The 26,299-nt window shown below is 32.5% G+C and overlaps 1 protein-coding gene across 1 annotated transcript; it reads left to right on the top strand.

The window, feature by feature from the left end:
- The first annotated feature begins 22,812 nt into the window (after positions 1-22,812).
- On the top strand, positions 22,813-26,045 carry LOC107867211. Its single transcript, XM_016713358.2, has 3 exons — positions 22,813-23,680; positions 24,734-25,081; positions 25,166-26,045. Exons 1-3 carry the CDS (start codon positions 23,246-23,248, stop codon positions 25,796-25,798), a joined length of 1,416 nt encoding a protein of 471 aa, XP_016568844.1. The 5' UTR covers positions 22,813-23,245; the 3' UTR covers positions 25,799-26,045.
- Positions 26,046-26,299: the final 254 nt, after the last annotated feature.

Genomic DNA, 26,299 nt, shown 5'->3' with positions numbered 1-26,299 from the left:
TTCACCTTCTTTAGCTTGTGCTGCTCTCCTTTGGACATTATACGTTGCTCAGTGCAACACGCAGACAGAGGAATTGCAATTTCGCTTTTTTGGATGCCTGATAATGCCCTGGAAATCACTTTCCTTCTCCTCTTAGCCCTAATATCTAATGGACCGGATGGAAATAAAATCCTCTTTGATGGAATGAGACCCTTCTTAGATGTCAATTCCTTTAGAGAAGCAGTTAATGCATTAATAGCATTAATCACTACATTATGTTTCACCCTGCAGTCTTGACATTTGTATGCAGAACATTCGTTGGGAGAGGCAAAATCTGTATAACCGATATGATCATACTCAAAATGGTTTACTTTAAATACTGTAAGAGAAGCATCATTAGCACCAACAAAAACACCACTACCACCACCAACAGCTCCATTAACAACAACAAGCCCACCCTCCAAAATTATTTTTTCTTGTAATGGTTGTTGCTCCAAACAATTCTATTTTTATTCTGTTGATGACCTTAGGATTCGATAAAGTTTGCACAGATAGTAAAGTAAGAAAAAATGGCATCTTCAACTCTCGATTGGTCGGAACTAGCAATGGATGCAAATTTTAACATAAATCATTACATATATTAGAATGATGATTAGATCATTCAAAAAAAATATTAATTAAAAGAAAAAATTAATTATAATTATACTTACTGCAATCTTCGGGGGGTTGAAGAGATCAAGAAATTTTATATTTTTATGAGTTTTGGCCGACAACCATCTCAAGATTCTTGGACAGGAAACTCCTTCCTGGTAATTCACATGTTGTCTCAAATAAGGAATGGCTTCAAACGCCCAAGCCTATAAAATAACGCCAATAAATCAAAACCATTATTGAGCCAAAAAAATGAATGATATCATAATAGAAGAAAGAAACATTTACCATGAAAGACCATGGGAAGCCATATAAGTTGACTGTCTTTGGCGCTAACAAAGTCAACAAATATTTGACAGTCATTTTGAAGCTTTCATACCCCCATGGATAGTTGTTAAACTCCTCAAGATCCTCAGAGAGCTTTATTAAACGACTTATGTTGTTATTAACATCTCTCGCCTAAATAATATTATGAACAAACCAAACCAAGCACAATGACTGCTTGTGCTTCTTTGAAAGTCCTTGACCCTTCAACGCTTCTATCAAATTTTTATTTTTAAAGCTTGGACCAACAATGGACACTAGATCATCACAGTCACATGACTTGCCTTTTCTTTTTTTGGGTGTGCAGGGTGCTTTTTTTTGGGTTAGAATAGGTATAACTTGAGAAGGAGGATAACATTTTAATCTAGTAACTATGGTAAACTCCTTCCAACCAAAACAAACAGGCATGCCACAGTAATTTATCCACACCTCATCCATCTTATCTTTGTTTTCATACATAAACTTACGCTTGAGAAGTTCATATACCATTTTCATTTGGAAACGAGCATTGTTGTCCTCCGGTAAATCAAGATATTTCTCAAAGTAGCTGTCCCTGAAATAAGCATCCAATTTTTGTTCTCGAAGTAATTTTTTGAAGGCGTCGAAAGATTTTTCCATGGCTGACTTAACCACGAAATTACCCGTTAAATTTGAGGCACCATCGCACTACATTTTCACAGGATAACGATCAATGCTGAAGACTTTGACCATATCTTCGGTGGAAAGGCTATTAGCATCTACATCATCTCTTTTGAAATATTCCTCCTCCCCGTGCTCATCATATTCTGCTCCTGATTAAGATAACGCTTGTAGAGCAAGCTCATAGAGTGGTGAATGTAGTCTAGCTGCTTCACTTGTTCCTTTACTTGGACTTGATTCGGTTTCTATTCTTTTGGAAACCATATTATCTAACATTAACAGGAACATAAAATAATATATTATTGTTGATTAATGTATCATTAAAAAAGGATAACAGTAAATCAAACAAGCAAAATAGTAAAATAACAGTCGCAACAGATCACCGATCTGTTGCACTAGGTAGTATATCTGTTGCAGCATATAACCAAACTGTTGCAGCGGATGAGTAATCTATTGCAATAATATAAAACATGCCACTCATCTTTTAAGACAGATGAATGGTTTGTTCAACAGATCACACAACTATTATGACATCATCTGTTGCAATATATGAGTGATCTATTGGAGCAGTTAAATAATTCGTAGCAATGGCTGAGTAATCTGTTGCGATAATACAAAACATATCACTCATCTGTTGAGAAAGATGAATGGTCTGTGCAACAGGTCAGACATCTGTTGCAACACATGGTGATCTGTTGGAACAGTTATCAACGGTCAATATTGTTTAGATTTCTTCCAACATAGGGTCGTCTATCGCGGTAGATGAATGATCAGTTAGAAAAATCAAGTCTTGGACTTTTTCTGTAGGAAGAGTTGGTAGGATTTTATTCAACAAGAGGTTCATCTGTTTCATCAGATTTAATCTGATGGTTCTTCCATTGCACCAGATAGTTAATTAGTTGCATCAAATTTTTTATCTGAAGCTTAATCTATTGCAACATATGGTAAAGCTATTGCATCAGATCATTAATCTGTTGAATTAGAATTTAATTTGATGGTTCCTCTGGTGCATCAGATGGTTGATCTGTTGCATCATATGATGAATCTGTTGCATCAGATGGTTAATATGTTACACCAGATGGGTAATCTGTCGGAGGAAACAGTAGCACGATTTTGTTAAATAAAAAACAACAATTTCACCATTTTTACCAAGAACAAGAATAAAACAAATCAAACCAAATTGTCCTTTTGTTTTTATAAACACAAACAATAAAAATCAAACTTAAAAAACAAGCAACAAACAATAAAATATCATAATTCACTTCGAAAAAAGAAGAGAAGAGAAGAAATACCAAAAATTAGGGTTTTATTCAGACCGTATTTAAATTAGTGCAACAAATATTGAAATTGTTAACCAATACTATAAGAGAAGTTGGCTCAAGTTCCTCGTTTTCTTCAAAACTAAAAAGGCCATAAATTTTTACCTGTGAAAGAAGAAAAGGACCGATGAAGAATTCAAAGCTGTTGTGGCCGGAGAGCAAGGCTATCACGTTGATTGAAGTAAAAAAGGAACTGGAATCCCAACTATTTGTAGTCAGGTATTGAAGTCGCCGAGGATTGAAATAAGAAATTTGCAGAATAGTTGGTTGGGAGAGAGTTGAGAGAAGCTGTCGAGAGAGAGATGAGAGACAGGTTGATTGAATTGAAGAGGAGAACTCGAAGCCCAACTATTTTTCGTTGGGGGTTGAAGGGAGAAATTTTGTAGAACTGTTGGTTGGGAGAGAGTTGAGAGAAGCTGTCGAGAGAGAGGAAAAAGTGGTTGATTTGGATTGAAGAGGGTGTGGGTTGGGTTGATTTGTATTTTTGAAAAGATTAGAAAGTTTTGAAAATATTAATCAAGTCCATATAACTTGATCAAGTTTCCTAATAATGTTTGACCCTATCTGTTGGTCAATGTCACCAATCCTTCATTCAAAACTTAAAAGACACCTATTCTTCAATTTTCTCAGGTAACTTTTCCTTATTACAATAAATCTCATATTGGTAAAGTAATTACATAAATCTCAGATTAATTAATTAAATCCCCTAATTTTTACTTTCTCTCTCCTTACTCTTAAACATCCAAAAGGCCGCCTTTTGCTCCCTTTTTTCTCTCCAATTACAAATCAGTTTTATCCTCCATTATCAAATCCTTTTTTTCACGTCCAGAATCAAGCAATAATGTACTTAGAGATTACCAATTTGTAAGTTTTCAAACATTAATTGAACTTAATGATTTTCTTCATTAATTTTGTATTTTATTTTATTTTTGAACTTTACCAAATCAGAAATTCTTTTGATGCTTTTTTGGTTTAAAGCATCGGAACGACCCAATTTTGAAGAACCCAATTTCGCAGAGAATCATTCAAAACACCGGAACGACCTGATAACCATGAAGAGATTGAAGGAAGTGGCAAGTTCTAGTTCGAAGAAGTCATCTTCAAAATCGAAAAGTAAGAAGAAGGTTGATGATTCCGGTCGACCACATTTTTCAAGGGTGTAGATTTTATACATTATACATTACTTTATTTAGCACACTTATGTATAATATAAGTTTTACATTTATAGAAGAGGTTGTTTTTGTATTTAGTGGAATTATACAATTAGAATCTAAGAATTTTGTGTAAGGTTACCTTATACATTCTGATAAGTTTATAGATGAATAATGTATAAAGCTATAATATATCAGTCATCATTCACTCTTGAAGTTTTTATTTGAAAATATAAGCTACAATATGTCAGTCATTATACAGTACTTATTTTGAACAACTAATGTATAATATAAGTCTTTTGATATATATTTCAATATGTTATACATTAGAAGTTCTTATTACATATAAGAGGCATTTTATGTTTTATCTGGTATTATACAATTAGAAAGCCTTTTTATTGTATAAGTTTTCATTATACCTTCTGTCAAGCTTATAGGCCATACATGTTTAAGAAGAAAAATTTAGATGTGTAGTATGACATTATACATTACTACAGTTTATTTTTTAAATGTATAAGTTGCCCTCATACATGTGCAATTGTTGTGTAATCATGTTATAATTATTGTACGGACTGTTACTTAATCATTTTTTTCAAATCAGGGACTGTGGCGTCTTTGTGGCTGCATATGCTGAAATTTTAAGTGAGGGACTGCAAGTGCATTCATGTGGTTTAGATGCTGAAAGTCAACGTGCACGCTATGCTTCATTATTGTGGCATTACGGAGTAACCAAGAAAAATGAAGGGACCATTAGTGATAATGACGATCCTCCTCGTCCAAGGAATAGTTATCTTCATTCAACTGATGAAAGTGCAATTATTACTTTAGAGTAGCACTTTTTTATATTAGTCTTCATTTGAAACATCTAATTGTTGTTTTAGTAGTTGATGTTAAACAGTTATAATACGTGTTCATTTTGTGGTGTTGAATTTTAATTTATATTTTATGGATGTCCTAAATGTTCTTATACATACTTATCTTTTTGAAGAAATGTATTGCAATGACGTACACCTTATTGTATTGTTACTATATAGTCTGGTGGTTATCACATTTATCATACATTGTATTATATATAACGAATAAACATAAATGACACATTAATGTGTTATTGTATATCTAACACATTGTATTATTATTTCAGTATGTAAAATCTGTGTTAAGTTAATAATACATTGAACATGTGTCTCATACGTGTTAGGGTAATGTATAACATAACATCATACATTTGTTAAAAGTTCATGACTTAATAGAAAATAACGAAAATTTTAACATCATACATATTACTGAAGTACACAACTATATCATACATTTATAATATACTGTTAAGGTATTTTATATTTATTACTTTTTGAATGTTTCCTCCATTAACCGTATGATTGGTGAGCAAATATGAGTCCATAATAACAAAACAATCTTTATCGTACATATGCACTTAAGTATAATATATTATCATACACATATCACACTATAGAATGGTAACCTAGATTTGAATATGTTATAAAGGCAACACAATATTATATATGTAAACTGTATAACAATGTTATGAAAATGGATATACACAGAGGAAAATTAATCAATCCCGAGAATTGTTTCTTCAACTCAATGTAAACCCTCACTCCATTGTCATTCTTTATGATAATTGGAGAAGAATTACCCTCAACAATGTATTTTACTTCTATTTTTATACGAACTTCATTAATATCCAACTCCATCGCGATCGTAGCAATCAATTTCAAGAAAGTTATACTTTTCGAAACAATAATTGCGTCACTTTTATAGGGTTGATATATAATTTTCAACTCCCAAAAGTCCGAATATCGCAACAATATGGGGATGTTCATATTGATTTTTCTGAGAACTGAAGAAAGCAGTAGAAGATGTTTTTTTTTTCACTGAACGCAATTCAGCAAAGAAGAAAGTTTGATGTGATTTTTAACATATTTTTTTAATTTAAATTTCAGTTACTAGATTTAATCATACACCACTAAATGTTGGGCAATTAATGACGTGAATTAAGGAACAGATTGATATTATCAGATTTATCTTTCCTTAAATATAGTTGGGTAATTAATGGCATGAATTAAGTAACAGATTGATATTATCAGATTTATCTTTCTTAAATATAGCCTAATCAGCTTTATCATACATTCCAGCAATATATGAGGGTCGACCAGATGTATGAGTATATTTCTCAAAATCGGGAGAGAGAAAAACTGAAGGACTTTTATGTAATTACTTTCACTTACTGAGGAATTTATGTTGTTTATACTTACTTTAATGGTATCTCACAATTAAATTCATAAATCATATTCCAATCAATAAAGCTCAGTGTATCTAATTCCTGCATTGATACTACAAACGTAGAGAAATTGTTACTAAGTTTGGACTCTATAATCTTTAAATTGTTATATAAAATATCATTCTTAACCTTAACCATAACTAAATGTGGTTATCCTTCTAATTTAATTACTAACAAGTAAAATAAAGTGAAAAGGGAAGTTTGAATAAAGTAATATTCTGTCGTGACACTTAATTACCTTTATCAACATTGAATATCAAATCAACTGCTATCTTTTTCTCTAATCTCTGTCATTAATAATTAATCAGATAATTTATTTGTCAATTCAAGTCTGAAAAGATTTCCAACATAAAAGCAAAGAAATGGACCAACCATTTAAGACTTTGTAAATCTGATTAGGAAATTTCTGTTGAACATAAAACCAACTTGTGGGGCTTGTCTTTGATTTTGTGATTATGAAACTAATAACAAGTCATACATCCATTGCCCCACCTTCAACTAATTTCAATCTCCCTCTCAACTAATTAATAGCAACATCATATTTTTTTCTACAAAATTTACTACGATAATACATTCCGTATAATCTCACAAGTGAAAACAGAGGGATGCATCACGAAAACTTCTCAAATACGGGTCACCCATCCTAGTGTTATTCTCGCCGAGACACACGAGAACTTCACAAATGGTCACCCATCCTTGTGCTACTCTCGCCCAAACAGACCTAACTTCGAAGTTGTGATGAAATTTGGTACGTTGGTGCTGATATGTTCATGGATAATAAATTCAAATTTTTTGCATTAAGTTCATTACATTTTCACACCTACTACTCACGGAAAACTTCTCTTTAATAAAATTAAATTACAAAAATCGTTTTTTGTACATGGTGTTTAGCTCAATAAGTGTATTTAATTGATTTTTAAGGCCGTGATCTTACCTACCATAGTTGATGTTTAGAGTTTTTAATAAATAATGGACTTGTCATTTCATGAATGTTTGAATTTCTATAGTTTGATATTTTCTCTTGGTCAAATTATTACTAATGTGGTTACAGTAGTAATAGCACAAAGTTCCACTTCGAATGAAATTAAAATATCATCCTTATGTAATTGCACAATATTAGAACATGTTTTAATTTGTTTTTCAATAGATTATGGTTGAATTAATTTATTCATATTGTCATGAGACCCATAGCTGAATAAAGAAGGAGGATTGTGATAGGTTAATTTTACGACGAATCATCCATATACACTGGTCCATGCTCATCTATAGGCACATGTTACATTAGTACCTTGGTGAGCTTAATTGAAATGACATTAACAATAAAAATTCATATAATCGAACCAAATTTGTTTGGAATTGAAGTTTGATTAGCTTTATTGACGCTGTTGTTGTGTGTCTTTAATAGAAATTCGAATATTCTTATATAAAAAAATTGATCTTTCTTTACTACCTGTGTACATCTATTTAGTAGAATGAAGAGGCATGCACAAATGTTTGTTACTAGGCACAACGTGCACACATGTAACCCATAATTCATGCATTTGCATGGTGAAACACCTACCTATGGACAAATTATCTTATTGTATTGACCCTTTTTTATTTAATTGCTCAATCATTATTAATTTAAAAAAGACAATGCATGTATTGGAATTCTATAATAGGCAATATTTGACAATGCATGTATTGGACTTCGATACAATACTACTACAACATAACATACCGAGTAAAATCTCACATGTTGAATATGAAGAGAATAAAGTGTATATAGATTTTACTCTTACCTCATGAAGGTAGATACACCTTTTCTGAAAGATTCTTAGCTCAAGTGAGACAAATCAAAATAGTTATGAAAAGAGAAAACAACAGTGAAGAAAATATTTAAGTAATAAAATGCAGAACATTCCAAAAAAGAATAATACGAAAATAATAAACATATTGCAAAGCTTGTATACAGTCAATCCGCAGCATGTATAATGTGTGATGTGGTTGGCATTGGAAAAGAAAAACAATGAGTAGGAAAGCCAACAACTTAGAGACAAATACCTAAGGACATCAATCTAATCTTTGTTGACAAAAATACGGTAGAACCAATTAACAAATAGTCCATAAATTAAATATATTTACACTGTGAAGTTAAATACAAATATTAATTCAATATATTAGTATACTTTTGTTATATATATATATAGGTCAAAGTACTAAGGCATTATCTTCCGTCAATTGCGCCAAAAAAGTCCTTACCTGATAACCCTTCTTTGTTGACATTCCCATATGCTTTTGCTCCCTAAAGAAATAATTTCCACCAATCCAGAAAAACAACCCACGATACATTATCTATTTTGAATTTTATGTGTGTGTGAGTTGTGCCCCATTTTGTATTTGACAAGTACTAATAACAAGAATAAGAATTGAATTACGATAGATTAGCATTTGAGGATTGAAAAACAAGTTATAACCTTTTTAAAAATTGTACTCAAAGGTAACTTTCAATTCTAAGTATCATCCTATATATGTCAACTTAATTTCAAATGCATGTAACAAGTTAATTTTCAACAGAGACAATTATAAATGTATTTACTCACTGAACTCAAATTATAGAATCCAAGCAATAACGTGATAGCAACACTAACTAATATGAAGAGAATAATAGAATAAGAAGGTACTCAAAAGATGTCGAGGATGAGATACTAAAACATAAAAGGTAAGAGAGATACTCCCTCCATTCCACAATAAGTTGGAATTTGACACACATGTTTAGAAAAAAAATAAAGACATAAATTTCTCATGTTTTTTCATTTTTTATCCTTTTCAAATGAGAAGATATAAAATACTCCTTCAATTAATGAAGGAAGTATTTCTAACTGCTAAGCTACTAGAAAATACTTAAAAGTTGTTAAGCTTTTAATTAAAGAAGTACTTAAAAGCTGCTAACATAAAGTACTCCTTCAATTAATGGGGTACACAAGAAAGCTGCTAAGATGCTAATATAAAGTCCTTGAAACTCGACTAAAATTTTAATTAATGGAGGGTAAATTTAAAAAAATTCCAACATGTATCTTGAATTATGAATAATTCAATTATTTTGAACACTAAAAAAATACTCCAACAATTCACTTATTGTGGAACGGAGGGAGTAATGGTGGGATATGTTATCCCTCCATGCATATGGGATAACTTATCCCATCACTATGATGTAAATGGTGGGATGAGTTATCCCGGCATTGACTAATAATACCTCCAACCAAACATGGAGTAAAATGATCCTTCATTTTTGTAACACGCCCGTGTTTTTCCTAGCTTAAAATTCGTTTCTAGAATGTCAAGAGTGTTCTTCAAAAATGAATAACCTTTATTTCATACGAAATTTTTCAGATTTATACCTTCCATTGTGTGGAAAATTGAATAAGCTTTACATCGATATCTAATTCGCCCAAATCCGACACTCGGAGAAAAAGTTAGAGCATTTTTAGTAATGCAGTGTCCCACCTGGGCACTCACCACGTCGCGGTGGATGACAAAATGGCAATCGTCACATTTCAGTGGACCTCCGCGATATTAGCGTATCGCGGAGAGGTCCAATTTCTCAATTGTCAATTTTCAGTGGTGCAACGCGATAGCGCCGCATCGCGCCAGAGTGCAAATTCGCACTCGTCCTTTTCCAGTAGCTTAACACGATTTCACCGCGTCACGGTGAAGGTATAATTGCCGTACTCGTGATTCATAACTCGAATTCTTGTGTCATGACTTTAATCCTAAGAATGTGAAGTTCTTATTAGGTGAATAATGTTCATAGAAGTCACTTAGATCCAAGTGGAGCTAAGAACATTAAATTCATTCAAAGTTTGGTGTCCAATTCTACAAGGGTCAACTTTGAAAGTGTATAACTTTTGATGTACGTAGAATCTTCCATCCCAATACCCACTAAATTGTAGGTAATTGAATTATCTTTCCAACGATACTAATTTTTCCTAAAACCAATACCTGAGCGAAAGTTATAGCCATTTTAGTGTGAGGCAGTAAGCTGCCGCGATGGTACCGCGTCGCGGCAAAGGGCAAAATCGGGATGCGGGTGACGAATTTCTGCTTTAAATTAATGAGGGGCAATGGGGCCTTTTCTCCCTCAACCCAGGTCATAATATAGCAATGTATAGCCGTCATTGGGGTATTATTTTACCCCCATTATGCTACTTTACTCCTAAGAATAAACCCTAATCAATTCTCTTCAAGATTCATCCATTCTATCACCTTTTATTCAAGAAAACAATAAAAAATTAAGCTTTCTATTCCAAGAAGTTCAAGAAAATCATTCAATAACATTCCCAAGGACATCAATTTGAGTTATCTTCTTCAAGAAACAATATTCAAGAACACAAAAAGGAATGCAAGCCAAACTTACTCATCAATTCTCTCTCTCTCAAAAGAAAACCCTAAAACTCTAGCTTATTCTTCAAGAATTCCAATTTTTCCTCATCAATTCTCCAAGATAGTGAATTTCCAATTCAAGAACTCCAAGAACTCATCTTCAAAAGTGTCACGCCCCAAAATCCCATCGGGCCGGACTGGCACCCGAAGCCGAGAAGACCTGGGAGAACCCGTTCAGATACCTGTACTTTCACTTACATGTCACCAAAAATTTGGACAGCACTTCGTTGCATATAGAAGGGTCTAATTACCTGTATCAGCACAAAACGCACAAATATATATATATATAATACTTGGCCGTCGGGGCCACCACATATACAAATATAACATCACTATATAAACTTCCGTGACTTTACCCTTCCTTATGTCTACAAAGCCTCTAGGATATACATGACATAACTAGGGTCGGGACAAACCCCCGCCCACACATGACTCCTGTACAATAACAAAACATAAGGGACAGACTCGGAAAGCTCTGAAGTAAACTGGAGCTCACCAACAATAGCTGTATGATCTGGCTCCTATCTATGCTGTGAATGAGCTGAAGCACCTGTGCCTGCAGCATGAAATGCAGGTCCCCCATGAGGGACGTCAGTACGAAATATGTACTGAGTATGTAAAGCTGTAAATAATCATATGTGATATGGAAGATCAAGAAAATCAGACGCAAGTGAATAAATCATAATAGAAGTGAACCACACTTCATAAACACTTTTAGGATCATGTACATTATCATTAATCTGAATTGGGTTCTTGAATTCAAACACATTTGTGGAACGGTATACATTCGTTCATTTTATTCTTTACAATTATCATTCGCCATTACCTCCTCCTCCCGAACCTCCAACCACCTAACAATAATCAATACAGTACCGTACTGTGACCATTAGGCTGCCCCCAGTACATATCAACTGTAATCATATCAAATATCGGGATCGGCCCATGCTAGGCTTAAGCCCCTGAGCTACCACCCACACGTATATCAAGTAACACACATAAGAGATCTTTCCAATAACTTAGTTCAAAAGCTTTTGAGATTATTACATTAGTGTTCATGCCAATATAGTACCGTTGGAATAATGATACATCAATAGGAACCAAGTAATAGACTTTCTATACAATAACGATGTAATAAAGACTCATTGGTACATCAACAATGTGTTTCGGAATCATCAATATCACAACAATGAAATAGGAGCCTTTTGGTATATCAATGAAACATTTTGACACTTTATAGAATGGAAACAACTTCGTTGGTAATGTAGAACAATACATGTTTTTGGACAACCTCGGAATCTTACTTGATGGAACATTGGTGTTTTCATGCCAAAGAACATCGTTAGAGTATGCTTTACATACCTCGTTGTAGATTCGGATACCAATTCAACACAACTTCCCGCCTTTACAAATCACTTATCTACAATGAAATGTTTGGCATCTAGTATTAGCAACCCAACACCACAATTCTTTTCCATAATTCCATACAACCAATATTTGCAAAGCATTCCAAAAACCAACTTGAACAATAGGTTTACGTGTATATATATATATATAATCATCATTTCAATACCACATCATCACACCAAATCCCTTCACAACTCAACATAATCCAACCATGCACTAGAATAATCCAACATCATTTTCAATCATCTTTCAACAACAATCAAATAACATACTTCTTATGCTCACATGCATATATATATACATATCCATATAAATAACACCAACATAATTTACATCCTTACCATAAAATGGCCCTTTTGATTTCAAAGTCCTGTTGGCACAAATAAGGGGTGCTTCTCGAAGCCCTCGAGACGGTGAACACAACTACGGAATCAATTTGGATTTTCTACGGTTGAATCACAAGATAATTGGAGTTGAACTTAGGCTAGGGTTTCTTATTCTTCAATAATTTGGATGATAAATGATGGATATGAGGCTAATTATATGTATATAATGACCAATTTTCGTCCATGAGGTGATGGAAAATGACCATATTGCCCTTAAAATTTAAGTAAATCCGAATCTGTCCATGGTGGACTGTTTTGATAGGCTAAAGTAAATCGACCACAACTCTTTGCCCGATAATGGATTTGGGTGAAACCAATTGCATTAGAAAGAAGACTCTCAGGGCTTCTCATCGATATATAGCAGCTCACACAGTTCATTTTTTACAAGGAGTTATGATCGTTTAAAGTCGACCCAAAAATCTGTTTGGCTGCAGTACTTTTGTGTGCAGAAAATTTCTGCACATTTACTGTTCATTGCGTCCACCGTTTTCAAGTTTCGAACATGATCGCTTATATCCGATACTCATTTGTTTTCAGAAATCTTTATATCGTTGGAAAGCTAACTCGATAAATTTCGTATAGAAACTTCGACGAGCAAATTCCGGTATAAATAAAGTCGATTCCTATACACATATAATCAAACTATACACTTGAAACCATCTCAAAATAATCAATACTCATACTTAAACTCATATATACCTAACTTATAATCAATACATATACTCCAACACATATAACCATGGCTAGTGCACATAATTAAGTACGGGGTGTTACAAAAAGCATCATAGGAATCCAAGATTCAAGCTTTCTAATCTAAGATCATCAATTAAGATATGTGGGGTTTGAGCAAGGACAATCCTTTCATCCTTGTGCCTAAAACTTATTTTAAATTACAAGTTACTGAATTTTTATGTGATTTTCCATGAAATTGAAGTTAGGATTTATACCCAATTTTTATTGTTTGAAGATTTTGAGATTTCAAGTGATTGAATGTTGAATTACATGACTATTTTCATATATTTATGCATGTAATGCGATTTTTCAGATTTTCCAATTGAGTTTTAAGCATGATATTGTGATTCTTGATTTTATTATCTTGATATTATTCATGATTTTCAAGAAGCATATTAAGTATGATGTTTTGCTATGATTTTACATGAGTTTGAAGCATAGGGTTATTAAGCCCAAATTAAAGATTGTTATTTCAAGATTGTTGTGTTATAAGCATCCTAAGATAAGATCATTCTCAGATATTTGATAAAGCTTTGACCTTTTGGTCCTAAGATGAGATAAAGAATCCACTTTATTCATATGGTATTGTATTTCTTTCAGACTCCATCATTTTTTGCTTCCGCGCAGTAAAATAAGTCATTTATTATATGTTTAATCAGTTGCTTATTAGTATGTCAGTTCATGAATTAGCTTGGGATCACTCATGGTCCTAAGCACCGTGTGATGTCTCGGTATAAATTTTCGAGGCGTTACAATTTTATTCCGGATTACTTATCCCTTATACCTCACACCAAACGACGCTTTATTGTCTAACCCCAATCCTATGTAGCAAACTAAGCCTAGATCCACATAAAACTCTACATTCTAGTCAGCCCAATAATTCCAACAGCATTATTAGCTTCATTCACCACTTCTAATCTATAGACTTGTACAAAGTCTGTTTGATTCACAATACCTACCAAGTTAATTGGTAGGCAACAGCAGTAAGTTTGTGTTTATATTTCTTATATAGAATTGAAGTACCTGTGATCATGAATCATATTAATTCTTGTTCTACCAAATATATTTGATGGGGTGACATTGGGTAATACACTTTAATTTAAAAGTGTTTATTATTAAATAAAAAAAAGATTATTTTAGAAAATTAAGGTATTATTTTTAGAAAATTAAGGTATTCAACCAACATTTGGAAGAAGAAAAAACAAAAAGTGATTCTAAACAGTAACATATGCAGTGGTGTTGGAAAGAAAGCTAAAACTTCTAAATTCTCCAACAAAGTGGAAGCATAAGCCAAAGATTACTTATTTTTTTAGGTTAAGCTTATCTTTACGAAAAAAATTACATTTTTTTAAATGTATCCTCCTGTAATTTGAATATTGTTATATATTTAAATCATAATAATAATAAACGTTATAGTCTTTTTAATGATATAGTACTTTTTATAATATTATTGCTTCGATTTCAACTCTTTTTAAGTTAAGAATTTCAATGTATTTTTTTTGTCTTATTATTTCCATTCCAATTCATCTAAATTAAATTTTAATTGTAGTCTTTGTAATTATTATTTAGACTCAATAATCATGTGTCTTTTTCATAGAACGACACCAAAAAAAGTTTTTTTCGAAAAAAAAAAAATAGTCAAAAGCAAAGTACTGATAGATGTGCTTGTCAAGTAATTTTGCCAAACACAATTTGGTGTTTTTATAAAGTACTTTACAAAAAATGTATTGTGATTTAACCCTTCACCAGATAAATAAATTTGAAAATTTTGACCAAATATTGTCTCTTCATTTGATCGTTATGAGTAGATCAATCAAAAATAATACATGTTGCACAACCATGTGCTTCAATAGTACCTCAAATGGCTTATAATAGCACCTATTATAACTATAAATGCCTATGTTTTTATTGTTATCATTAATACTTATTACTCCATTGTATTAACATGTCTCAATTATTTTGTTTAATGACTTAATGAAAACGATGTGGAATGTTAAAGATAAATTTTGAGTTAAAGGTGTGTAGTGAGGCAGAAATGCAAATAGCCATAAATTTTCATTTTTATTTGTGTTTTGTCGATAATTATATTCTTATTTATTCTTTTAATCTCAATTTAATATTTTTCTTGAAATGAAACTACATGTTTATAGACTATGTATAAAGTAATATAGACTAAGTCACAATAATTAACAATTCAAAATATTTTAAAAGATATATAAAAAATCAGGATTAAAAAAAACTCATTTACCTCTCTAAATTGCATTGCATAAAGTGGGTATTTAGAGTATGGTATTAGAGTATGGTTAAGGGTGGAAAGAAGTATTTAAATCTATTATTTTAGACGGTTTATTTTTAGTAATTATGATAATTAAAAATGACTGAAGTATTTAGTTAAGAATCTTGAAATTAAAGAATGAGTCACCAAAATTCCTTAAGCATTATTTATCAGCTAATTGGTCACTTTATTTAATACCATTTATTTATTTTCATTTTAGGCTTTTTGATTTCATCAATAGTGTATTATCATCTATACAAAGATATGATTGAGATTTTTTCACTCTTAATTAGAAGTCTCAAGTTTGAATTTCGAAAATCAAAATTTTTTTTTTGTTAAGAGTGTCTCCAGTGGCGAAGCCAAAACTTTCACTAAGGGGTTCATAATCGAAAGAAATAAGCACATGAATTGTCCAAAGAGAGTTCAACTTTGACTATATATATATAAATTAATTTTAGCCATGTGTAAACAGTATAATTTTTCGCCGAAGGAGGTTCGGATAATACAGGAATCAGAATTTAATTAACTTTCAATGCGAATACCATACCCCTCAAGGTAGAAAACCAAAAGGAAGAAGAAGCAATATTGTACTGTTGCCTTTGGAACTAAACAGCAAAATGTGCCCCTTTGTCCTAACCTCTTTGGCATTCTTCACTCAATCTCTTATTCTTTTTAAGTGATCACAAAGCCCACTCTCGCTTTAATTTTTGTCTTTTACATTTCTTTTGACCAAGATTACACACTTCTCAGTGGTATTATAGATTCTAAAATCAAATAGGCATCGGATGATGAAATTATATACTACTATATACTATATTATATAGTAATAAAATGAGTATCAACTTGTGAACTGCGATGGTTTTTTCTCTTTTGGAGTTAATGTACACGTCAGTTGATTCCACTAACGATTGAGATTCTCTATCTCGCAGTTATCTGACTTTTGACTTCTACAATTTATTCATATGCTCCTACTTCCTAGCTTTAACTATTAGCGGAGTCGAAATTTTTCATTAAAGAAAGTCGAAATATAAAAAATACAGAAATCAAGAAAATTCAAAAAAAAATAAAATATTGTTTTTGGTTTTTGATCATTTCTACCAATAAATGAATGTGGAGTCCGTTCTGAATGTTTTTTGATTATATCTCGATTGTTCAACTCGGTACCGGTACAAAAATGGCTACAATTAGGGCTGTGCAAAAAATAAACTGACCGATAAATCGAATCGATAAAAATGTTATTGGGTTATTGGTATTAGGTTATTGGGTTAATGATTTTTTATTGGTTTTATAAAAAAATTTATTGGGTAAACGGTTCAGTATTGGTTTTAGCTTAACCGATAACCCAATAAGGATACACTAAGTTATTTTTATTCCTACTTATGTTATATATTTAAATCTCTCTCTCTTTATCTCTCTTTCTCTCTCTATATATATATAGAGAGATATGTGCATATATATAGAGATATGTATATGTATATAGATTATATGCACTACTAATTCATAATTCAGTGATTCACAAAGTATTAACCTATTCAGGATAACAAAGGCACAATATAAAGTTCGGCTATTATCGTAATAAAAAGCTTAAAGCATTTATAGCTTCCAACAATTAGGATTCAATTTTTTTCCTAACTAACATTCAGTTCAAGTTTGAAGATTCTTGTAAACTAAAATGCATTGCGTAGGTTTTGGTGATAATTAAAATTTTATTTTTTTATGTTAGTTGTTACTATTTCTATTTTATAAGTATTCTTATTGGTTAAACCGAAAACTGAACCGTTAAGGACCAAAAATCGATAAACCGAAACCCATAAGAAAATATCTTATTGGTTGGTTATTGATTTTACATATTTAACTGAAAACCGATAAATCGAACCAATAACACGTAAAATCGAACCGAACCGACCGATGCACATCCCTAGCTACAATAAAACAGTTTGGTAATGAGATGAATTTACCTATGAATTTTATTTTTTTCTCTTTGTCTACACAGTATAATTTTCTAATAAAGAGATCTCAATTGATTCGCCTTGAACAAGAATAGTTGTGCTCCCATATATATATATATATATATATTCGATTAGTATAGTATGTCTCAAATTTTTAAAAAGAGGAATTTTTTGTAAGTTGAGTAACCATAAAAATAGTTTATGTTTATGAATCTACAACACTTTGGAGCAATGAGAGTATTTAGTCAAGTTAATGTATGTAAAATATATGCCTCGAATATAGACCTCACACTTAATTACCATTTCACTTAAATTTGTTAATTATTAAAGTTAATTGTTTAGCCAAATATAAACATTTTTCAAAATTAAGTGGGTCCAAATAGATTGACTTACATACAGATCATCCAAATTAATGGTTCATTGAAATACAAATTAAACAGGCAAAATTGGCACACAGTTGTTGATGTGCACTCAAGAACAAAGTCATCTAATTAGCTTTAGTCACAAACAAAACCTTTCATGTTAATGATTTCTAATAGCACCCACATCATGTTTTTTGCTCACGTTAAAAGTCTTTACCTATGCAACACACAATGTGTGAATGGATCAAAAATTCTTTGTTTTGCTCTTATAATATAAATAGTTGTCATTAGCAACTTTTTGAGATGTAGGCTGTAAATTGACGTGAGGCTCCCAAAGGCGGAGCTAGAGTGTTGATTATGGGTTCAGTCAAACTTAATAATTTATCTAAATTTTATATTTATCTTTTAAGTGTATGAAATATGTATCTTTTTTTTTCTTCTTATAATCGTGATATCTTGGTCAATTTTTACATACTTAGACTAAATTTACGGGATACCTATCACCGCCCACTAGAAGCAGATACCATGAAATATGTATCTATTATGTTTTAGTTTATTTTTCTTACTTTTTTTTTTTGAATTACTCTGTTTTAAAAAGAATGTACAATTCTTTAATTTTAGTTTTTCACGTGACATACTAAGACCACAAGGTTTAAAAATTTTCTTAATTCTTTACTAAGTTCAAACTTCGTTTCAAGTCAAAACAATATAAATAAATTAAAACATACTTTCAAAAAGTATTTAAAACTCAATAAGTCAAAAAGATTATAATTTAAAATTCTAGCTCTGCGTAAACGAAAACTCCTACTCAAGAGTAATAATGAGGTACATGCGCGATTGTAATTGTCCATCCAATTGTAGGAAGCCTGCATTGATTTCAGCCTAATGTACTCATTTTGCATTGTCATCATTAATCAACGTCACATGGTTAGCTAAGTCAACCTAATTCAATTATGTCCAACAGTAGGTTCATTACATAAGCTTCTTAAACGACATAAATTCTCATTAATTTTTTCATTTGTTAGTGCAAGCAATTGACAGCCAAAATATTTGGACAAGAAATGATTAAGATTCCTTCGTATTTAATCAGATTTAAAGTAATTTTATTGCTTAAACGGATTTACTTAAGCATATAAAGAAATTTTACAAGACGAGCATCGAATTGGAATGAAATTTATGGTTAAAATTGGTTGAGTTTAATGCTTCTATTTTCTTTCTTAAAATCAAATGTCACTTCATTAAAAGTGGTTGGATGTATCACTATTCAGTTTAAGTAATCTTTCGAGTAAAATAACCAAAAAAAAAAAAAACATAGTGACTTTTCTAATGTAAAAAAAGAAGAAGAGACTTTATTTACATATTTACAATAATTGAGTGACCATTTAAATAATAAAATCAATCTTGAATCCAAACTTTAAAAATAAAAAATTTCTTGATTGGAAGTGTTTTAATTTACACCTTAGTGAATCTACTCGACACGATGTCAAGTTACTTGTGCTAGCAAGCAAGCTTTGAACACCAAATGTTTGGGGAAATGATCAAGCATACACATTAGATTAACAAGTTCAAAAGGTAAGAATGTAAATGAGCGATACTTGCTGTGTTATGCATGAATTAAAATTGAAAATAATCTAAATGTTCAATGTATATGTTGATGAAATGATTCACTGATAAATAATGAATTAATAACTAGGGTCTCTATGAATTCTTTTGATTTTTTTTGTATGAATAGAAATGTGAGGATTGCTCAGTTGGTTGAGGCCTCCCGCCTTCCTATTTAACTCCCCTTTCAACCCTCCCCCGCCCACCCCCACCCAAACCAATGCAAAACCCTCACACACAAAAAGATTTAATTGACTCTGAATTTCCTATAAAATTTGATTGTGGTAAAAATATAAAGTAAAATGCTACTCATAAATATCATATTCTTATAGTATAGCATTATACAAGTTTGAGAGGGTGCCAAAAAGGAGCCAACCCGGCGCGATGGGCGCATGGATTATACAAATAGAAAGACCTAACCACTTTGATTCCTATTGCAAATTTGTCAACAAAATATACTAGTATATCTAGTTGGTACATATCTTATTCAATTGACAAATTAATCACCCAAATGGGAAACAAATAAGATTGTTGCTTCGTGGGCATATGGGGTCCCTTGTTGTATTAACAGCCAAAAAATCAAAATAGTCACACAAAAAAATATTGTGCAAAGACTATTGATAAATATATTGATATCATTACTGGGTCAATTTTATTGAGTTTATCAAATCAATAAGCAGAATTGTAGCTCGATTCTTTCGTATGAAATTGTAAGCTTTGGCCAAACATCATTAATGTCTTTTAGAAGATTAAGGATGTCATTCATGAAAATAGAGACTACTTAGCTTCTAAGCTCTCCTTTTTTCCATACAAGTACCAAAAAGATGTTTGGTCTTTGGATATTTGTCAGCATCATTTTAGCTTTTACATCAATTTCTCTACTTATACGTTAGCAAAATGGAATAGAACTTGAAGCTACTCTCCCTAATTATCCCTATTTACTGTATAAACAATCAAATGTTCGTGTCACAAACTTTTAATATCTATCTATGAAGATACATATAGAAATTGAAATTATACTCGTGTTTGGTTGGAAAAGAGTTATCCCGGGATAATTAATCTTGGGATTAGTTATGCCAGGGTAACCCGGGATTAGTTATCCCACCATGTATATGGGATAACTTATTCCATCACTATAGTGTAAATAGTAGGATATATAATCCCGACTATAACTAATATTTCAAACCAAACCTAAAATAAAATAATACTTCATTTTATCCGGGGACTATTTATCCCTATACCTTAAACCAAATGACCAATCAATTTGATCCGATTTGAAGGCTAAAATTTACTAAGGGTGAGGTGGGGTTGGGTCGGCTGAATGACAAAATCACAAATTTCGTTATGGGTGTTCAAAATTTAATATATATATGTGAAAAATAATCTTTTATCTATATGCTTCGTATAATTCTTCATATACATAATATCTTTTTTCGAAGAACAACATTCAATAATTGACCACCCTAAATTATACGTGGCTTCGTCACTGAAGTGGGTTGGGGTGCAAGAAAAATCATCTTTTGACCTTTATATTTCGTATAATTCTTTATATAAAATATAATATAATTTTTTTGACAAAATTTTTTCAATAAATCACCTTAAACTATATGTGGCTACGCCACCAAAGGGGGGTCCAGTGAAAAGGTCATGTGGGTGGTGGGGGGTCATGAGAATAGATGAAAGAAAAATGGGATAAAAAAACAAAGATAGAAGAAGGCGTTTCACTGTCAATTCGGGTAACGATTATAACTCATCGGCTGCTCCACTTCAATTTTCCTTTACTCTTCAAATTCATTTCCCACATTCCTATTTTTTTATGATTTTGTTTCATTTTACTTGAATTATGTTAACTTGATATTAAAAAAAAAAAACAAAAATTATGAAAGGTTTATTTTACTAAAATAACATTATTGATTAAATACAAAAAAGTAAAATAAATAAATTAAAATCAGAGTAGCATATTTAGATAGATTCACATAAATTTAAAAAGTCAGTATATTCCTGTGTTTTTATTTTTTTTTTAATATTGACATGATATCATGATAATAAATTTTATGATCATTAAATTCATAAATTTTAAATTTTAAATTTTGAATCATTAAATTCATAAATTTTAAATTTTGAATTCATTTTTCTAAATCAGGAGATTTAAATAAGACAAAAAAAATCTTTGTGGCATCATATTTGTAGGTTCATTAACCCATTTCGAGAGCAATGAGTTGTATAGATTTACTATTGAAGATTTTCTCAGATTTGTATACTTAATTAAATATAACCAAATTACCAAAATTACGAAGGAAAAGCAAAGATGGAAAAAAAGAAAAGGAAAAAGTGAGAAAAGCAGTATGTTTTGCACACCAACCAGCCAATAAAAGCGTAAGGTGAAAAAAGACAAAAAGAAAAAGGCCTAAATTAACACACATACATTTTTCCCTCCTTTCATACCTCTATTTGTACACCAACTTGGCCCCTTAGACATTTCACCCCACCCAATGCACACTTTCTTACTACCCAACATTTTTACTCTAAATGACTATTTTACCCTCATATTTGGCTACTAGTTTGACACTTTTACCCCTCATATTTGGCCACTACTAGTAGGTAATATGTTATTACAATTTAAAATTAATATTCAAAATTTTTAATCCACTTCATTCACGATAGACTACGTTGTTGTATTCAGAGACGGAGCCAGCCTTCGAAATGGAGGTTTATCCTCATCCTCTTTCATTGAAAATTATATTATTTATAAATTACTAAAATTAATAGTTAATGAGTTATGTGTCGCTTTAGTATGTAAAGAAGAGAAATGTATATCACAATTCAGAAGAGATATTGAGTTAATAATTTAATGCTACTAGAACAACATTCACGAAGGCAACCCGATGCACTAAAGCTCCCACCGAGAAAGAGCCTCATCACAAGGGTGTATTGTACGCAGTCTTACCTCGCCTTTTCATTAGAGGCTGTTTCCAAGGCTTTAATCCATAATCTTCTGATCACATGACAACAATTTTACCAGAACAACAATCGATGTATGAATATCTACTTGATAAAATAAATCAACGCTTTAAAGTGTAGTTGAACTAAACATTTTTCTTGATAAGCTAAGAATTCAAACTTAGACATCACCAATTTTTTTGTGACTAATAAACACATGATGTTTTATGTATCAAGTTGTTCGACTGTCCTTTTTAATGATCAATTTTCTTTTCGACCACGATATATGACGCCAGATAGAGGTGCCATCGACCTAATGACTGCAGCGCAACGTACATTCATAAACTCGATGGTCTACAAAATTCTCCACTTCACACTAAGCATCTCATTCTGGCATCTTCATCAATCAAATTTCGTTTCTTCTTCATTATTTAGGTTTTATTTTCCGATTATTTTACATTTCTAACTTTAGACGAAAAATAAAAGATAAATATCCTAAAGGGTATATTTGTCTTTACAAAAAGTAATTAGCATAATAAATCTAGGGAATGATGAGTAGATTAGGAGTGCCCCTAGAAATTCCAAAAAACTTTACATATTATACGCTTATATAAACGCAAAAGCATGGAAATGTTTTGCTTCTTCATAACGGCATGCCCTTCCCCCCACCAACCCCGCACCCCACCTTCTTCTCCTTCCTTTTTCAGTGACACCAACTATCAAACACCTTCTCTGCATTCTTGCAAACACTTCATTTCACACTTAACCTGAAGCCCTTTCTGCTCAATTCTCATTTGGCTATTTCCATAAAATGGAGAAGAAACAAGGGTTCTTTTCTACACTGAAAGACGAAGTTGTTCGGGGTTTATCACCGGGTAAATCAAGAGGAAGAAGTTCATCACCATCCGGGTCGGGTTCGGGTTTACTCCGGCGAAGAAAAGGAAGTCACGCACCGCCACCGGAAGTGTACATTTCAAGATCAGGGAGTTTAAGGCCATGTGTGGAAACATTGTCGCCATTAATGGAGGGTCCGGATCCAAACGGGTCGGAAATTGGGGATTCTAAGTCGGATAGGTGGTGGATGAAAGGTCAGATTTGTCGTGCCCCGTCGGTTTCAACTTCTGGGTCGGGTTTACAACGGTCGGATCTGAGGTTGCTTCTTGGTGTCTTGGGTGCGCCGCTTGCTCCTGTGCATGTTAGCAATAGTGAGCCTTTGCCTCATCTCAGCATCAAAGACACTCCCATTGTAAGTATCTCGACACCCCTGCATCGGAAAATTACACTGTGTAGCTCGGTAAAAATGTTTTTTTTTTTTATGTATATATATTACATACTAACACCCTTTCGACGGAAAATTACAGTTAGCTAGGTAAAAATATATTCTTTATGTATATTTACATATTAGCACTCTTTTGTTGGAAAGTTACACTGTAGCTAGGTGGTACGGTAGTATTTTTTTACAGTGGGTAGCTAGGTAAAAATATATATTTTTTTTAATGTATAGTATATATCAACACCTTTTTTCAACCTTAATGAAAATTCTGGCTCATTAGTTTCAGTTGTAAAGGTAACAAATTTTTGGAATTAAAGGCAACTGTTTTGTGTTTCTATTTCTTGTGTGAGAGATGTGACAAAGGTGGTATTGTTTTTTGGTGTAGTTTGTAATTTATTTGGTTTAATTCCAACAAATTGTTGCTTTCAGTTCTTTTCTATATTAAGTATGTTTTTTTTTGGACTTCAATAAATTATTAACTGTATGAAATAGAGACTTTCGGTGTATACCTTCTGTCGTTTTGCTTTTACCAATTTTGGATGTTTTGGCTTCTGTTTGAATGCATGATAAGAAAATTGGTTGTGCCATGTTTTTTGGCAGAGTCTATATGTGGATATAAATTTATTTAGATAGAGTAGGAAGGGGAAGTTGAGATTATTGGATAAATATTTTGCTGCCTTCACATTTTAGGTCCAAAATCAAGAATGGGCTCCATTTTGAGGGTTTTTTAATCTGTATTTTTCTTATAAAGTTTCAATTTTTGTGTTTTGGTGTGGGGTGGGATGGCTATCTGGATGTAGCCCCTTATCAGTGTTTTAGTTGGTGGGTTATCAAGTCTTCATTTAAGGCAATGTAAGGATAATTGGGCATAGTGTCGTGGTGGACTGATGGTGGTCCTTATTTGAGTTTTATGTTATTTTCTGCAATTCTAATCTCTTTGCAAATTGATTAATTCTTTCTCATTATGAGTTTCTTTTTGGAGTTAGGCATAGTTGATTGATTGGTTGTGTTGCTATGAACTTGCAGGAGACTTCGTCAGCTCAGTATATACTGCAGCAGTATACTGCAGCTTCCGGAGGACAGAAACTTCAGAACACTATGTATAATGCATATGCAATGGGAAAGGTGAGGATGATGGCATCAGATATTGAGACGGCTACTAAGGTAATAAAGAGCAGGAACTCGTCTAAAACAGCTGAATCTGGGGGTTTTGTGCTCTGGCAAATGAACCCTGACATGTGGTATGTTGAGCTTGCTCTTGGTAGCAGCAAGGTTCATGCTGGTTGCAATGGCAAACTTGTGTGGAGGCATACCCCTTGGCTTGGTGCACATGCTGCAAAGGGACCAGTTAGACCATTGAGACGAGCACTTCAGGTATGTCAGGAAATTTCATCTTATTTACTTTCTTTTGTGGTCCCTCAGTTTCAATAAATGACCTGTCCCTAACTTTGCTTTTAGGGACTTGATCCAAGAACTACTGCAAACATGTTTGCTAGTGCAAAATGCACTGGAGAAAAGAAGATCAACGGTGAGGATTGTTTCATTCTCAAGCTTTGTGCTGATCCACATACATTGAAAGCTAGGAGTGAAGGACCAGCCGAGATCATTAGGCATGTCTTATTTGGCTATTTTAGCCAAAAAACAGGACTTCTTGTGCACCTGGAGGACTCACATTTGACTCGAATCCAAACAAATGGTGGCGATGCTGTTTACTGGGAGACGACAATCAATTCATTCCTTGACGATTACAGGCCCGTTGAGGGGATCATGATTGCTCACTCCGGAAGATCAGTTGTAACCCTTTTCCGATTTGGTGAAACAGCAATGAGTCACACCAAGACCAGGATGGAAGAAGCATGGACTATTGAGGAAGTGGCGTTCAATGTTCCAGGCCTATCTGAAGAGTGTTTCATTCCCCCGGCTGAGCTAAGATTTAGTACAATTGGTGAAGCATGTGAGCTTTCTCAAGGAGAGAGGGTAAAGACTACTGTGTCTGCTGCTGCCGCTGCTGCTTACCGAGCTAAGGTTGCTGCTTTGGATAAATCACGAGACGGCAATGTCAATAACATCGTATTGAAGATGAATTATTAGGTCTGCCGCTAGTTTCTTAAGTTGTTAGGTCTTGTTGGTATAAATAGGCTGACAGAACCAGGTAAAATAGTAAGCTAGATGTCAGATGATTGAGGAATTTTGAGGTTTTATAGTTGTCTTATCTCAATCTGTAAATATTCACAGGATATCTTCTTGTTTCAATTAAGATTCCCTTTGTGGAATCAACTCTATCAATCTGTGTTTCTGGCAAATAATGTAGGCCCTTCTCTTTTACCCCTATTTTCAATTATCTTGCATGATTTCAACTATTAGCAACTCCATATCATCAATGTAGTTGACTAGTTTCACACTTTCACTCTACTGAAACCAAAAAGAGGATATGAAAAAAATGAAGTTTGTGTATGTTCACTTCCCCGCCCCCCTTGAGGTCTGAAAATCAATTCTATATGGTCTTTTGGACAGTGATGATTAGCGTGCTAAGAAAAGTAAAGGCAATCTATAATTTTTGCAGTGGGGTTGTTTGTAAACAAGGCATGATGA

The sequence above is a fragment of the Capsicum annuum genome, chromosome 4 (assembly GCF_002878395.1).
Source record: "Capsicum annuum cultivar UCD-10X-F1 chromosome 4, UCD10Xv1.1, whole genome shotgun sequence".
NCBI classification, from domain to species: Eukaryota; Viridiplantae; Streptophyta; class Magnoliopsida; order Solanales; family Solanaceae; genus Capsicum; species Capsicum annuum.
This window is presented reverse-complemented; position numbering and strand designations above follow the sequence as displayed.

Excerpts from the sequence above, each read along its gene's own strand:
- LOC107867211 (XM_016713358.2), top strand. The coding sequence starts at position 23,246 with ATGGAGAAGAAACAAGGGTTCTTTTCTACACTGAAAGACGAAGTTGTT. Across the intron at positions 23,681-24,733 it reads GCATCAAAGACACTCCCATT|GAGACTTCGTCAGCTCAGTA; the intron begins GTAAGTATCTCG and ends ATGAACTTGCAG. Across the intron at positions 25,082-25,165 it reads CATTGAGACGAGCACTTCAG|GGACTTGATCCAAGAACTAC; the intron begins GTATGTCAGGAA and ends CTTTGCTTTTAG.